General features: G+C 54.1%; 1 protein-coding gene across 4 annotated transcripts in view; it reads left to right on the forward strand.

Moving 5' to 3' along the window:
- The window catches only part of PBX3 (PBX homeobox 3), a 109,367-nt gene extending 108,892 nt beyond the window's left edge, over positions 1-475 (forward strand). For all 4 annotated transcript variants that reach the window (XM_086625027.1, XM_086625029.1, XM_086625026.1 and 1 more), the window contains one exon: positions 305-475. In XM_086625027.1, coding sequence (XP_086481153.1) covers positions 305-397 — 93 coding nt within the window. In that variant the 3' untranslated portion in view covers positions 398-475. The remainder of the gene's footprint in view (positions 1-304) is intronic.
- The last annotated feature ends 13,650 nt before the right edge of the window (positions 476-14,125 follow it).

The raw sequence follows: 14,125 nt of genomic DNA on the forward strand, positions 1-14,125 counted from the left end.
TTGGCTGAAGGGATGTTCCTCAGGAAGGCGTGGGTGGTGTTGCAGGAATCCCAACGCCCTGCCTGCAGCTGGCACCGGCCAGGCGGCCACCAGTGGCTCCGCCAAGGGCTCAGCCTTCCCGCAGAGCATTCCCGTCCCTCGCGCGACACCTCTGCTCCTCCCTTGCTGAGGTTCTGCAGCCGGAGGGAGTGTAGGAACATCTTCCCGTCTCCTCCCGAACCGCGGGCTCGCCGGTCGGGTGTTTCGGTGTATGGTGCAATTAATGTGCGTAACGGTATCAACTGAACTGTTTTTCCCTTTCCAGGCTAACGGAGGCTGGCAGGACGCAACTACTCCGTCTTCTGTGACTTCCCCTACAGAAGGGCCGGGAAGTGTGCACTCTGATACCTCTAACTAATCTCCTAGCAACACTTTTTCCCTGAGCTGAGATGCCTTGATGAGCGCATTCAGAGTCACAGGAGAAAAAGGAAAGAGTTTTTTGTAGCCAACCACCTACAGCTTTACTGTAAAACCTTGTCTTATTAGAAAACTTGGTAAATCTGTTTTTTAAAGGTATCATAATCATTTGTATTTATACTTAAAACACACAATGTTAAAAAGCACTTTATCCAATTAGGCCAAGATTTAGCATTGTTTATAGCCCTGTAACTATTTTATCATAATTTATTATCAGCAGTTTTAACAATGTTGGTCTAACAGTTGCCAAGTACTTGGCCTTAAGGGTAAAAGTAGAGGACGAGCTTAACCTCAACAGCAAGAGCAGACACAAAGAAACACCTCACCTAAATTTAACCTTGCGCATATTTCCGTGGAAAGTCGAAATGAATTGCAGACTTTGATTGTGTTTAATCTTTTCATATCTCTTATAGAGTTGGAATAAAAAGAGCTGTTCGGTTATTTCGGTTAACAACGGTTGTGTTTAAGAATCCTTATTCGTCACATTTTTGTTGTGATCTGTTGTCTTACAAATTCGATTGGAAATCAGGAGCATCTTTTCTTGCTAAAACTACCCGGACCCTGAGTCTCCTCTCCGTGTGTCGGCACCGGACACGGGTTGTTCTCAGGAGATGAAGACACGTGCTGCTGGTCTCCGCGAGAGCCGAGCGGGGCTTTTACAGTAGGAGCGAGGTGCTGCACGCGCCTGCCAAGATTCGTTACCTCTTCTTGGCAGCAAACCACAAACAAAGGAAAAAAGCAAAGGAAAAAAGCACCATCATACGGAGTGTTGTACATAGTGTAGCAAAAGAGTATTTATACATCTCACCAATCAAACACAGCTTTATTACCTCATGCGAACTCATACAAACCAATAGACTTTCAACATGTTCTGTAGCTTAGAGTGCTCACTTACTACCTCTGAACGATACTCACGCTGTAGTTTGTCTCTTTCTTATCTTTTTGCATCTTGTAATTAACTCTTTGTTTCCCCATGAAATGTATTGTACATTGTAATCTTTTAAAAGAATCAGGGTTGCGTTGGCAACTTTTAAAGCAGCGGAAGCGGAAACATGGGGTCTTAGGTTTAACACAAAACAGTGAAACTGTTGTAAATACTGAGAAACATTTTGAATGTTCTTCATCTTGTTACTAATCCACGCAAAAACCAACAACTAATTGTAATGCATACAGACTTCAGTATTCAGTACTGTATATTTCCCCCTGTGTAACAGGGGGCCCTTTCTTTCTCTCTTTTGTATTGTATGCGATTCTGAAACTGATTGAGTCATGAAAATAATTTGTGGCAGTGATTCTAATGTATTAAACCGTTTCGTGTTACTTTCTAACTGGATTACACCCTGGATTGAAAAGTCTTCCTCGTGGTAGTTATATGTAGTTTCAAACATGAATAAACTTTTTGCTTTCATGATCAAACGTGGACGTAATTTCTTCCTGCTCAGTTGGAGTCAGACCTAGGAGATGAGGAGGCTGCCAGGAGCGCAAGCCGCCACGACGACGCAGGAGCTGAGCATTGCTTTAAATACCAGTAGCTCGTTGGCCCCTCTTGCCTGGAGGAGACTGGAAATCCTGGGAGAGGTGCGTCCTGGCAGGAGCAGGAGCAGGAGCAGGTGCCCGTGGGCAGAGGCTGCCCTCACCAGCCCCGGCCTCCACCTCCACCCAGCTCTGCTCGGGAGCAAAAATTCAAGTGGAGGTGAAGGAAGGGGTCAGTGCTTTGATGATCATCTTCCTATTCAGTCTTAATTACCATCTTTATTTAACATTAAATTTGGAACTACAGCCTTGGCTAGCAAGTATAATGTGATTATAAAAATATTATTATTTATTAAAAAAACTTTTTTGGAAGGATATATATATATATAAATGCTAATTTTAAATCTTTTTAATAAAGTAAAGGTCAATAACAGGTAATGGCCTATTTACCATATCTCAAGGAAATTGACTCACAGGAAATCAAATTAACGTTAATCACTTGCAGCAAATGGTCTTTGATAAATACAACTACTGACTACTTGGGTTAGTGTAGCCGGGCAGGAGGAGGGTGAGCTCAGTACCACCCGCCCGCGCTGGGCTGGAGCCGGGGCCAGGCTGCGCCCGGCGGAGCCGCCTGCCCGTCCCGCCGCCTTTCCATTCCCTTCAAGCCTTTGGGTGTTGTTTTGGTGGCTGAACGATTATTTGCAGGATTCAATTAGCTTATGGGTCGGCTTTTCTTATCAACAACTCTTGTATCAGGTTATTTTGTAAAATACCTTTGTTCACGCGCTCTCCCCGCCAGGACCGCGGCCACGCGCTTCTCCCCCGCGTCCCGTGTGCCCTCGTGCACCGGTTACTGCTCCTGCTTTTGCTTGCGGAGCAGACGCAACTTCTCGGTCAGTTTTAGAATCGAACGTTGCTTCTTTCACTGCAGGTGGTGCGTTTAAATGAACAGGTAAATAACTCGACGTGCATTGCAAAGCCTTCCTTGTCAGTTAACGAGAGCTGAGGCAGGTGGGGACCGTGGACTTCTGAAGACAGAATCGCGGAGGACAAAGCACCGAACGATTTGCATTTGCTGATGGAGCTCCCCAAGTCCACACGCTCAGTGTTTATGCTCCAGCTCAATGGAAACAGTATTTTAAATGTAAAGTGTGTCAGTGGAGGCGTAGGCAGCGTAATGAACACGCAGACGTCCCTCATCTTGATCACATCTCTGCTGGCCACAGGCAAGGACCTGTCACACTCTGAGGAGGTTCAGAGGAAGGCCATCAACAACCTTTGGGCCGCACTTGCGTGCCCCGCGCCCGCTGGGCATCATTAGCGTGCGTCTTTACAGCATTAAGGCTTTGGGTCCCTTTGAATTACAAGTGCAATTTGGCCTTTGCTTACGTTGGAGAACAGCCACGTGGTCACATGGCAAATAATAAACATCTTTTCCTTGAGGCTCGATCACACAGCAGAAAGGTTTACTGCAAGCACCAGTGTTAGGATGGCGCTGCTGATGGTGTTGTGTTCCACCCGGTAGCTGCACCCCGAAGGGCCGTCAGAGCCTCGCGCAGGAAAGCGACTCGTGCAAAGATCCCTCCTCCGCGCATGTGCCCCGGATGGGGCCACGGCCCCCCGGCTGCGCGGGACCGCTGCCACAGCGCCGCGTGCCCATCCCGGCGTGGGGATGAGACCCTCAACTCTCCTGCCTGAGAGGCTGCTCGGTGGTACAATCCTGATTCCCCGTGCCAGGGTTTGAGCTGTTGGCGCATGTGAGCGTCACTGCGACCGGAGCCACCGCAGCCCCGTGCCCCCAGCATGCGGCAGTGGCGGAGTAGCAAAGCCCACCAGCCCCGTGCCCTGTGCCTGTGGCTCCCGCCGGGGATATCTGCAGCAGGTCCCGGGAATCGCTGTCTCCTGTGCCCAGCACCGCCCTGACGAAGGCACGTGCTGCACTGTGCGTCACGGGGCTGTGACAGGCACGAGGATGTCTGGAGGAGGGACCCACTGTGCTCCTCTGTGCCCGTCCGGACCAGCCACTTCTGGGAGCGGCCCCAGCTCCATCCAACCCGCTCTGCACCCAGGCTGGGGGGACCACGGCACGGCCGCTGCACCACGGAGCTGCTGGTGGCCAGAGTGTCCTGCAGGAGGGGGAAGCCCTGCAACCGGGCAGAAACGGCTCCTGGCATGCCAGCAGATGCGACTCGCGGAGCTATGGGCACAGCTGCTGCAGCCCCTCTCACAGCCCCACGAAGAACAGCAAACCTTCATGTGCCCAAAGCGAAGCAGGCGACTGTCTCCTCTCCCTGGCACTCAGCTGCCGAGCGCCCGGCTCCCTGTGCATCTGCCTCCGCTGCAGCGAGGGATCCTCAGCCCAGGAAGGGAAGAGTCGAGGAGATTGTGACCTTCCGGCACGGCAAAAACCTGTGCCCCACAGGACTGCTTCGATGGGGGCAGCTCTGCTGACGATGCGATCTTGGCGCTGAACGCGCTACACTGAACGACGCGGTGTCATCCCGGAGCCGCGTCTTTCGCAAAGACCACCCGCGAGTCGGATGTACGATGCTGATGCCGATATCTGTGCCATGTATTGCCAATGTGATAAAAATAACTCCGAGTAACTGAAGATGTTTCCAGTTTGTGTTAATAAAATACATCTTTTTAAAGAATGGAATTCTTCAAAGATTGGCAAATTTTATTTTATTTCATTAGCTTTAATGTCACTGCCATATGGACTGTGAAGAAAAGTGAACCATTAGATGAGAGGGACTGAGTTATCAGCGTGACACAGAAAGCGCTGATACAATTGTTAAGGATAAGCCCTGGGAGTGATTTATGGCACGCATTGTATTAGCCACAGAGGAGTTATGATATGCTCCCCATTCCTGTATCATATTAGGATTTTATTAGTCTAATATGACACGGTAATATAATATATGATTAGAATTCCCATCCAGTTATCCTTCCCTCGGTGGCACAGAGCAGGAGAAGGTTTTGTGTGCAGCAGCTCTGCGGCCATCGTGCCCATGGCGGAGAGGGGATGCCTGGGCCAGCATGGCTGCCACACAGGTCACCAGGGTGTTCCGGGGGGACGTGGGTGCTGCTCACCTGCTGCGGGTGCGACGGGCGTCCCAGGCAGCTGGTCTGCCACCACAGTTGTTTTCTTCATGCACCTGCAACACAAAGCCGCTCGCTCCTTCTGCCGCGGGTGGCAGGGAAGAACGGTGCCAGCGTTTAAAGCCTTTGCTGACAGCCGGGCCGTAGGTGCTGGGCTGCGTCCTGGCAGTGCCTGGGAAATCAGCCATGACGTGATGGAGCAGGAAGCCTGCTGTGGGCACCAGCCCTGCCAAGTGTCCCGCAGCACCGGCAAAGCCTGTCTGCCCCCAGACTGGGCACGGTGGGAGGACAGACATGCAAAGACCAGGCTAAAGGGGAGACGGTGCCGAGAGAAACGGGCACAAGCTGAGACTGTAGGATAAACACGGGAGGTCTCGGTGTAGCTGCTGATGCCATGAAATGGCCACTGATGGGCTCCTACTGCCCTCGCCACGGCCACACGAGTGACCACGCTGTGTTTTGCAGAGCCCCAAAGCCTGGGGGTGCCATCCTCGGCTCCCCGTACGCACCGCACCCTCGCAGGGCAGCGAAGCGGCATCCCAGTCAGTGCGGAAGTGCCCTGGGCCGGCTCTGTGCCACACTGTGCCGTGCCGTGCCGGCTGGGCAGCCGCAGGATGGTCCCAGTCCTGCGGGCTAGAGCTGCCCAGCCAGGGGCCATGGCTCTGGGGCTGTCACTGCCACACTCGCCCGTCGCCGCGGTCCCACCGGGCACTGCGTGGTGTCGGCCAGCAAGGGGACATTTGGCAACGCGTGGCTGGGACAGCTGGCTGCAGCTGGACGCAGCCTCACAGCCCCAACACCCCCGGCACCCCGGGACTTGCCGCAGGAGGAATGGCTGGATGAAGGCGCCGCGTGCCGCGGCACCGGAGGTGAAGCCGGGGACTGTGCGGCCGGTTCAGCTCAGCCTCTGATTGCTGACTAGTTCAGCTCGCCCACTAATTGCTGTGCCTCGTCACAGGCTCCCCCCCGCCCGCACATTTCTCCCCGCGTGACCCTACCCTCTGAAAACTCTACTTTCCCAACAAACCCCGAAGACAAACTTTTCTTCAAAGTTTCCCCGCTCCCGCATCCGTTTGTCGCCAAATCCCCGGCCTCGCCTGCGCGCCGGCTCTGCGGCAAACGCCGGCTGTAGCCTCGTTCTTGCCTCCAGCAGCAGCAGCAGGAAAAGAAAGTTCAAGCGTATCAGAGTGCTACGAGGTGATAAATCCCCAAATCTATATCAAAGCCCATTTGATCATCTCCCTGTCATTGAGATAATAAAAAGGATTAATTTATTGGAGGCTGCCAAAACTCTCATGTGGCAACAAATTTAAGAATCTTATTTACGCAGGCTAATTAAAACCAATTAATTTTATTCGTATCTGTGGCTACTAACGTGGGTGCGGACGTGGCACACGCAGTCGCACCCTGCCCACGTGAGCCACCTTCCCGGGGCGGGTGGCGGCTGCCCTTGGTGGCGGTGGGGACCTGCGGGTGCCCCCGAGGAGCCCAGCTCCTGGCCAGTGCCCCCATGGGGAAGGGCCCCCTCTCCCACCCCACCCTGACACTCTCAGCTCCCCGGGGATGGTGCTGGGGAGAAGGGGGATGCTGGGAGGGGCTCGGAGGTCCCCCCGCTCCACGGCTCCCACCGGAGCGGAGCTGGTCCACCCAGCCGCTCGCCCGGCGCGAGCTGCTTCCAAGATAGTGGTGCCGTTCTCCAGGAGAAGAGCGCGGACCCACGCGGGAGCAGGGACACCCCCACGTGCGCCCAGCCCTGCCACCTTCGGGTACGCAGAGGTGGGCAGAGAGTGGGTGCTCCGCCGGCACTGGCACAGCTCCCTGAGCCGAGGAGCCAGAGCGGGGCACCGGGCCCTGCCGCGCTCTGCCAGCCGTGCCCACCGGACAGCGCGCCGCCTCCCGCGCCCCTCGCCGCCAGCGAGGCTCCGGCAGAGCCAACGGGGCTGCGGCTCGTCACATGAGATCACCTATTAACGCCATCTATTAGGGTAATAAAAGGCTGCGTTTTTTGTGGTAAAATTCAGCATAAAGAGCACGCGTCATTAAATATGGAAATCCAGAATTTTATTAGCAATCTGCTAGATCTGAACTGACGCCAATTAAACAAAAAAGATATCATTTATAAAAAGGCAGAGTTCAAGTTGTATTAAATATGAAATGCAATTTTCTGCTGGTTGTGATTTATTACTGGTGGTACATTGTTCAAAGAAGCATGTTATATTTCAATAGAGAAATATTGTTTATTCATTAATATTTTAAAACTTGCTTATTGCTGTGTATGACTCTCCTGCAGAATGAAACTTATGATTTAAAACATGAATTAATAAACACATTTGAAAGTGTTAGACAATATCATAACCGCTCATTTTTCATTTTACTGAGAGTGTATTAAACTTTTATAATTCCACGTGTACTATTATTTTCCAAATAAAGGTACGGACTCTAAATTGCTCATTTCAGGTAAAGATGAGAGAAAGCAATAACACACGTTGGGAATCAGTCGCTATGTTGTGCTGATACGGGCTCGGTACTTCTTTGGTTACGTTATTCATAAATCTGCTCAGCGCCGTGTGCCCCTACGAGCGCTGCCGGGTGCCCCGAGTGTTCTCCCGCGGCAGCCGGCGAGGGTGCCAGGGACGCCGGCGCCGCAGCGACGCGGCACGTCTTAATGCAAGGAAACGTTTGATAGAGGCTGACATCCTAAATGAGGCCGAAAATATTTTATACCAAACGTGATAAAGCAATAATGATCCGCGAGGCCTCAGGTTCTCTCGGTTATTACCTGCACCCGCCGCGCGGATCGGCAGCATTAAGGGGCCGTGCGACGCGCAGACACCCCGGAGCTCGTTAGTCCTGAGAACTCTGTACGACTCACCCATCAGTCGCTCGATTTAAACTCACCTTTTTTGTCTCTTAAAATCTCTCCTGCCGCAGCCTCGCTGTATTACCATAACAATAACCAGTATTTCAATTTTCAGAACTCATTTTTCCTCGAATAGAAAGTGCCAATCAATTTAAAGCGCCAAGGATGCACGCGGGAGGAGCAGGCAGGGCACGTGCTCGGGGCGTCTCGCCCTCCTGCTCCCAGCCGCTGCGGCCGCGAAGCCTTCGCTGCACGGCGGCCACCGCGGCGTGGCACACGCCAGGCGGAGGGGATTTACCTCCTCACCTTTAATCCTGTGGGCACGGGGTGGAAATAATTGTACTGGATGGAAAGCTGACATTTGGAAAGCTTCCCCCAGGAGTCGCGTACTGTGCGTCACCGACGGCAAATCCCTGCCCCGGCACGCTCCCCTCGGTACAGTGGCCGGAGGGGCATGGGGGGGGTCCCCAAGGGCCCCCAGCACCCAGCGGGGGCAGAGGCGATGCTGGAGCGGGTCGCTGGGCTCTCCAGCTTCGCCCGCTGACAGCGGCTCCAGCCAAGGGTCCAGGGTTTGGTGGGGGTCCAGGACACGTGTCGGGAGCGGAGGGAGCGCGGGGGCTGTGACGGGGTCGGACGCCCTGTGTGACAGACGAGCATGGAGCGGGGGGGCAGTTTGCAGGACGCAGCCCTCGCACCTGACAGTTCATGTGAATTAACTATTCACTCCTTCGCTGGGCAAAGTGACTCGGCAAACCTTATTAGTCCAAGCCAGTCAATTAATTACAGTTCAGTGCTTAATCAAGTTCCAGTGGTCACACACGGGGCACAGGGATTTCTCTCTCCTGAGCACCATGTTAAATGAGGAGCCCCCGGGAGGGCAGCGGAGCTGAGCTGTGCCCAGCACTCTGCTGCCCGATTGCCCCAGTTGAGCCACCACCTTATCCCTGCTGGGCCCAGAGCTCCGCGCCGGAGCTGCTCCCTCCTGGCAGCACCGGGGCAGCTGGCAGGCTCGGTGGTGACCTCCGGGTCGGTGGCTTTGCCCTGACGAGTCTGGCTGTCCGTGGTGCCAGTGCAGTGCTGGGAGGGGGAGTGAGGCACTGCCAGCACCGTGGGGCTCAGGGGGTGGGAGGCGTCAGGAAAGCCCCTCGCCCACCACCCCAGTTCCTTGCCGGAGCAGGGCAGGCAGGAGGGTTCCCCTAGAAACCCATTTTCCCCCACCATGGCTTGGCAGACAAAGAGCCACAATAAAACCTGCTCGTGGCGCAGAAGGGCTGCGAGACGGGGGGCTCTTGTGGGGCACAACACCAGGGAGGACGGGGGTGGTGGGCACAGGTGGCCACGACGGAGCGAGGAGGGGCTGCAGCGTCGGCACTGCAGGTTCGTAACAGAAAAATGTCTTTCAAAGAGGCTCAACCGTGTGTTTTAGTAACTCTGAAGATCATCCATAACTGGGAAGGAGATGCTGTCCGGCGCACACGGGCAGCAGATTCAATTAGGGTTCTCTCTCCCCAGAACGTGGCACGAGAAGCAATCTCTCTTCTCTGAAGAATGTAATAACAGAGTGCAATGGAAATGCGTCAAAGAGACTCAGAGAACAGGATCCCTGCCTTAAATCTTGAAAAGCAGTCAAGAAAAATATGTTGTTTACCTGAATTTGTTTTTCATAAGGTCTCCCAGCAGATTAATAAACTAACCTTTCGTCTGTGCACACCTGGTCCTACACGCCATCAATAACGCGCGCGTCACCCGCTGCATTAACACGCTCTTAGTGCGAGAGGCAAATTGCAGAAACTAAATGCAAGTTGCCAAAAAGACCGTAGTGGCAACAAAGAGGCCACTCTGTGCGTCGGGGCTCGTCCAGCCCCGGGAACACCAGGGCTGGATTGGGCCTCCTTGGCCAGATCCCACGCCGTGCCACAGTGCCCAGGGCCCAGCGCCCGCCGCAGCTGCAAGGGAGGGCTGCAAGGACGTTCGAGCTGCAAAATAGATCCGTAACAAATAATCAGGGCTGCACGACGTGTTTCTGTACCAGCGCTTTTGTCCTTTTCTGCAGCTCGTAAGTCAATGGCGAAACACGAAACGTGGCTGGCCACGGGCGAGGGCAGTGTAAATGAAACCTCCAATGGTGGCACCAGCCCATGGGGAGTGTCGCGGGGCACCAGGGCTGCAGCAAGCTGGCATTGGGGAGACGAGCCTGATTCTGTGCCAGTCAGAGCTGTCCCGGGAGCAGGCAGCCATGCAGAGCCCGGGGGGTCCCGGGCTGACAGCTAGCGGCTGCAGGCTCCTGCTCATGCCCCCTTTTTGGGCAACACGCTTGTCTCCTTCCAGGTGCCAGTGCTGGGTGGGGGTCTGGGCTGACCCCTCATGCTCCAGTGAGGCCCCGGTGCCGCCTCTCGTCGCACATCCCCAACCTGGAGTCTGGCACAGCGCCATCCCACGGGACCGTGACCCTCACCCAGCCCCTGGCACTGCCCGGCTGTCGGCAGGGGTGGGGGCGTTACAAGAGCGCAGTGCCCACGAGCGCGCCAGTGGCAGCATGCTCCTGCTATGGCAGGCTGTAGGCTCAAGCCTGGCACCCCTTAATTGATTGATAGGCTAGGACCATCAGCGCCTAAAGAGATAATTCAATTTATAAAATCCTATTAAGTGGTGAAAGATTTTTTGATTGTCAAATTGTTTCCTATGTTATGTGAGACATTTTGGTCCCTCTCACTTGGAAACCCACTTGCCTTTTGCGAGAGGGCTGGAATGGATCTGTCCCTTGTCGCCAGAGCGTGGGCACGCGCGAGTACCAGGCACCAAGGGCAAAGGAGATGCCCTGAGCCTGCGGCATCCTGGCGTCCTGTCATGTCCCGCAGCGTCCTGGCACATGGGACCATCCCTGTGGCTTTACCGTGTCCCTTGTCGGGCACAGGCAGGGGCTCTAGCAGCAGCCCCCTCCTGGCACCCCAAACCGCCCCTCTCCCACGGGTGCAACCATACCCCGGTAGCACCACGACCCACGTGGCTGCCGGCACGGCGTACCCCGTGGCGGGCACCCGTGCTGCCCTCCACCCCGGATCACCCTCTGGACGCAAAGCCCGGCGCGGGCAGGAGGCCCCTGGGCTGCCATGTGGCAGCTGAACTTTCTTTTCCGTTTCCAGCCTGTGCTCTTTGTTTCCACCCGCCACCCCCACGCTGATGCAAACTCCCCTCTTCGGTTTGTTTCCATAGAAATCCTCAGCTGTAAATCCTTAAGTAACTTTTTTTTTATTTATGGTGTGCTATTAATGTCCTTTCAAGCCGAGGACTCCAGGAAATGAAATAATAGAAAAGGCACCACTTTGAAATGCATCCAGGCATTTATTGTTAGTAAGTGAAAAAGTAACATGAGCATTTAAAGAAAATATTGGCAGATAAATTGGGTTTTAAAGAAAATATAATTGGATATAATTTCTGCTTCATTCAGTTAGATATTTATTGTTTTATTGACTTATTTTCTTTTATTTATAATAAGAAGCTTAAGCCGAAATTTAATTTTGTTGATATAAATATACGTTTTCAGAGAAAATCTGGCATTTAAAAATGTGATCTAAGACGTTACCGGCTTTGATAAAAGCACGCGGCTTTTGCGAGGGTTTGTTCTAAATATTTCCAACCTCAGTAAATACGAAGTAGTGTATATAATCATCATTATCATAACAATTAGCATTATTCTAATTAATGGGCAGGGCTAATGGCAACACATCCACGTGGAAAATCAGTGCTTTCTGCCGATTTGAGTTCTTCCCACAGTTTTTGCTGAGATCTACAGAATTTGAGCATCTCCTTAGGAAAATCCCCCCCGCGAGCAGCGGCTGCTGAGCTGCTGTCCCTCCCGGGGCGGAGGTGAAGCCTTTTCCCCGCGGAGCGCTGGGCACGGGGGTCTCGCTCTCAGCAGCCAGACAGACTGAATCGGCAGCACCGGCGGGGGCAGACGCTTTCCATCAATCTTCATGGAGAGGGTCGGCCATCAGGAGACATCACCGGCAGGCTGCCGTGCCACCGCTGCCGGCGGGACGCGCTCGGGGACCTCGGTCACCGGGAGCGTGCGGCACCACGGAGCAGTGCTGGGCTCCTGGCAGCGCCCGGCGAGCCCACCCGCGACTGAATGCCCACATGTGCCCGCGACTGCGCGGCCAAGTGAGGTGTTGCTTTGAAAGCTGCTGTTCTGAAAGTTGTTGCTTTTAATACCCGCAAACTCCAGCACGCCGGGTGTCAAGGGACCCACGGAGCAGCTCAGAGCCGGGGGCTCTCAGCTGTTGGCGTCCCCATTTTCCACTGCCAGGAGCCTCCCAGCAGCCATGTGCATCGTGTGCCACCTGTGCCAGACTGGCTGGGTATGTGTCGTGGTTTAGCCTGGCCAGCAACTGAACACCACCCAGCTGCTCGCTCACCTTCCCGCACCCCCGGGGAATGGGGAAGAGAATTAAAGAGGAAAAGGGAAGGAGGCTTGTGGGTTGAGATAAGAACAATGTAATAGTAATAATAATAATAATAATAAATTAAAAGAAATAGTGACAAAATAATCATAGTAATAATAATATATGAGTACACATATACAGTGGTAATCACGTACACAAACAAGTGCTGCACAGCATAATTACTCACCGCTCGGTGACCAATGCATGTCCTGTCCCAGCAAGCGATCCCGAAACACCAGGGTAAGTCCCAACAGCACAATCCCAGATGAGCGAGTGGCCTGAAAAGAGAACAAGAGAGAGAGTGAGCACTCCAAGAGACCAAGGGAGCCCTCAGAATAGCCAGAGAACTTCTTCCCAGTCAACCCTCCTCCATATCTTGGGCATGAGTCGCATGACATGGTCTGTTGGCCAATCTGGCCCTCAGTCCTCGATCTGAGCTCAAATCATGGGTCAGGAGTTGTGGACTATGTCCCAGCCATGTCCCCCCAGCCCGTCGTGCTCCTGCACCCCGGCCAAACACGCCAAGCTGGCCAGTCCGTGCTGGCTCAGCACCAGCCACAGCCATCAGTGTACTGTCACCATCCTTCTTGTAACAAATCCCAGATTAAATCCAAACCACAGAGCTCTTCTGGCTGCTAAGAAGAAAACCCAACTCTGTCCTGGTCAACACCAGGATCACACGTCCTGCATTCCCTCCCCGGGCACTCCAGCTGGGCACTGCTGCAGTGTCTCCCTCCGGTCAAACGGTGCCCTTGCTGGGGCAGTGGTGCCCGAGCACCGCGGCACACTCTTCTGTGTGCACACACAGCTGTTTCCATGGCAACAGGTTTTCCAAACTCTCCTCCGGTGATGAGCTCCCATGTCACACGCTGGCCTGTGCCGATGGGACACAGTGGGACAGGGACACCGGTACTCACCAGCACTGCTGCCCCACCACCACCGGCCGGGTGCTCCTGGGCTGGTTCCTCCCGGTGTCCGGTGGACTCACTGTTTTTTGGGGTGTTGTGACCTCTCCTGTCCCCGTGGGATGCAGCAGCATGACACCCCAGTGAGCACTGGGCTGCGTTTGTCCCGGTGGGCTCCCAGAGGTGGCAGGGAGAGCTCGAGCCCCTTCCCTTGCCCTCCTGGCTGCTCCGACGGGATGGCCAGGCACCGTGCCAGCGTGGGGGACCTTCTCACCACGTTAGGACCGAGAACAGCCCAACTCGTAACAGGGATGCCGCCAAATGACCTCCAGATGGCAATGGCTTTTGGATTCAAACCAGCGCTCCGGAGGTGAAAGGCTGCGCGCTCCATTACCAACCCCCTGAGTCACCCGGTCCCCTGAAACGTGTCACGCACACTTCCAGCCTTCCCCTTCTCATGGGCAGCTTTAACTGCTGCACAGAGCAGCTTGTATCAACAACGTGCGAAAAAAATGTCCTACGAAGAACAGGCCTGAAACGGTAAATATTTAACAGGTCCTTTCTGTCCTTCCCTTATATGTATTAAAATAATTAGTTTAACAAAGAGGACTTTGTTCCCCTGTGCTTGAGTCGCGACGGTGCCTGGCGCAACAGCACGGCTGTAATTCAGTCTCGGGGCTTTGCTGGCATTTACGCACGCGGCTTTGAGCCGCGCTCCCAGTTTATAGTGTCAGCAGAACATCTTGATTGAATTACAGCCTTGTTCTCCGTCAGGAGCCGTGCATTATTCTGCATGCAGTTGAGTTGTAGGTATCTGTCTTTGCTTGTTTGGGGAGACGGACCCTCAGGAAAATCAGGAGAGCAGACGCGGGACGGGCGCTCCC

This window comes from Tauraco erythrolophus, chromosome 22, assembly GCF_009769465.1.
Source record: "Tauraco erythrolophus isolate bTauEry1 chromosome 22, bTauEry1.pri, whole genome shotgun sequence".
Classification (NCBI taxonomy): domain Eukaryota; kingdom Metazoa; phylum Chordata; class Aves; order Musophagiformes; family Musophagidae; genus Tauraco; species Tauraco erythrolophus.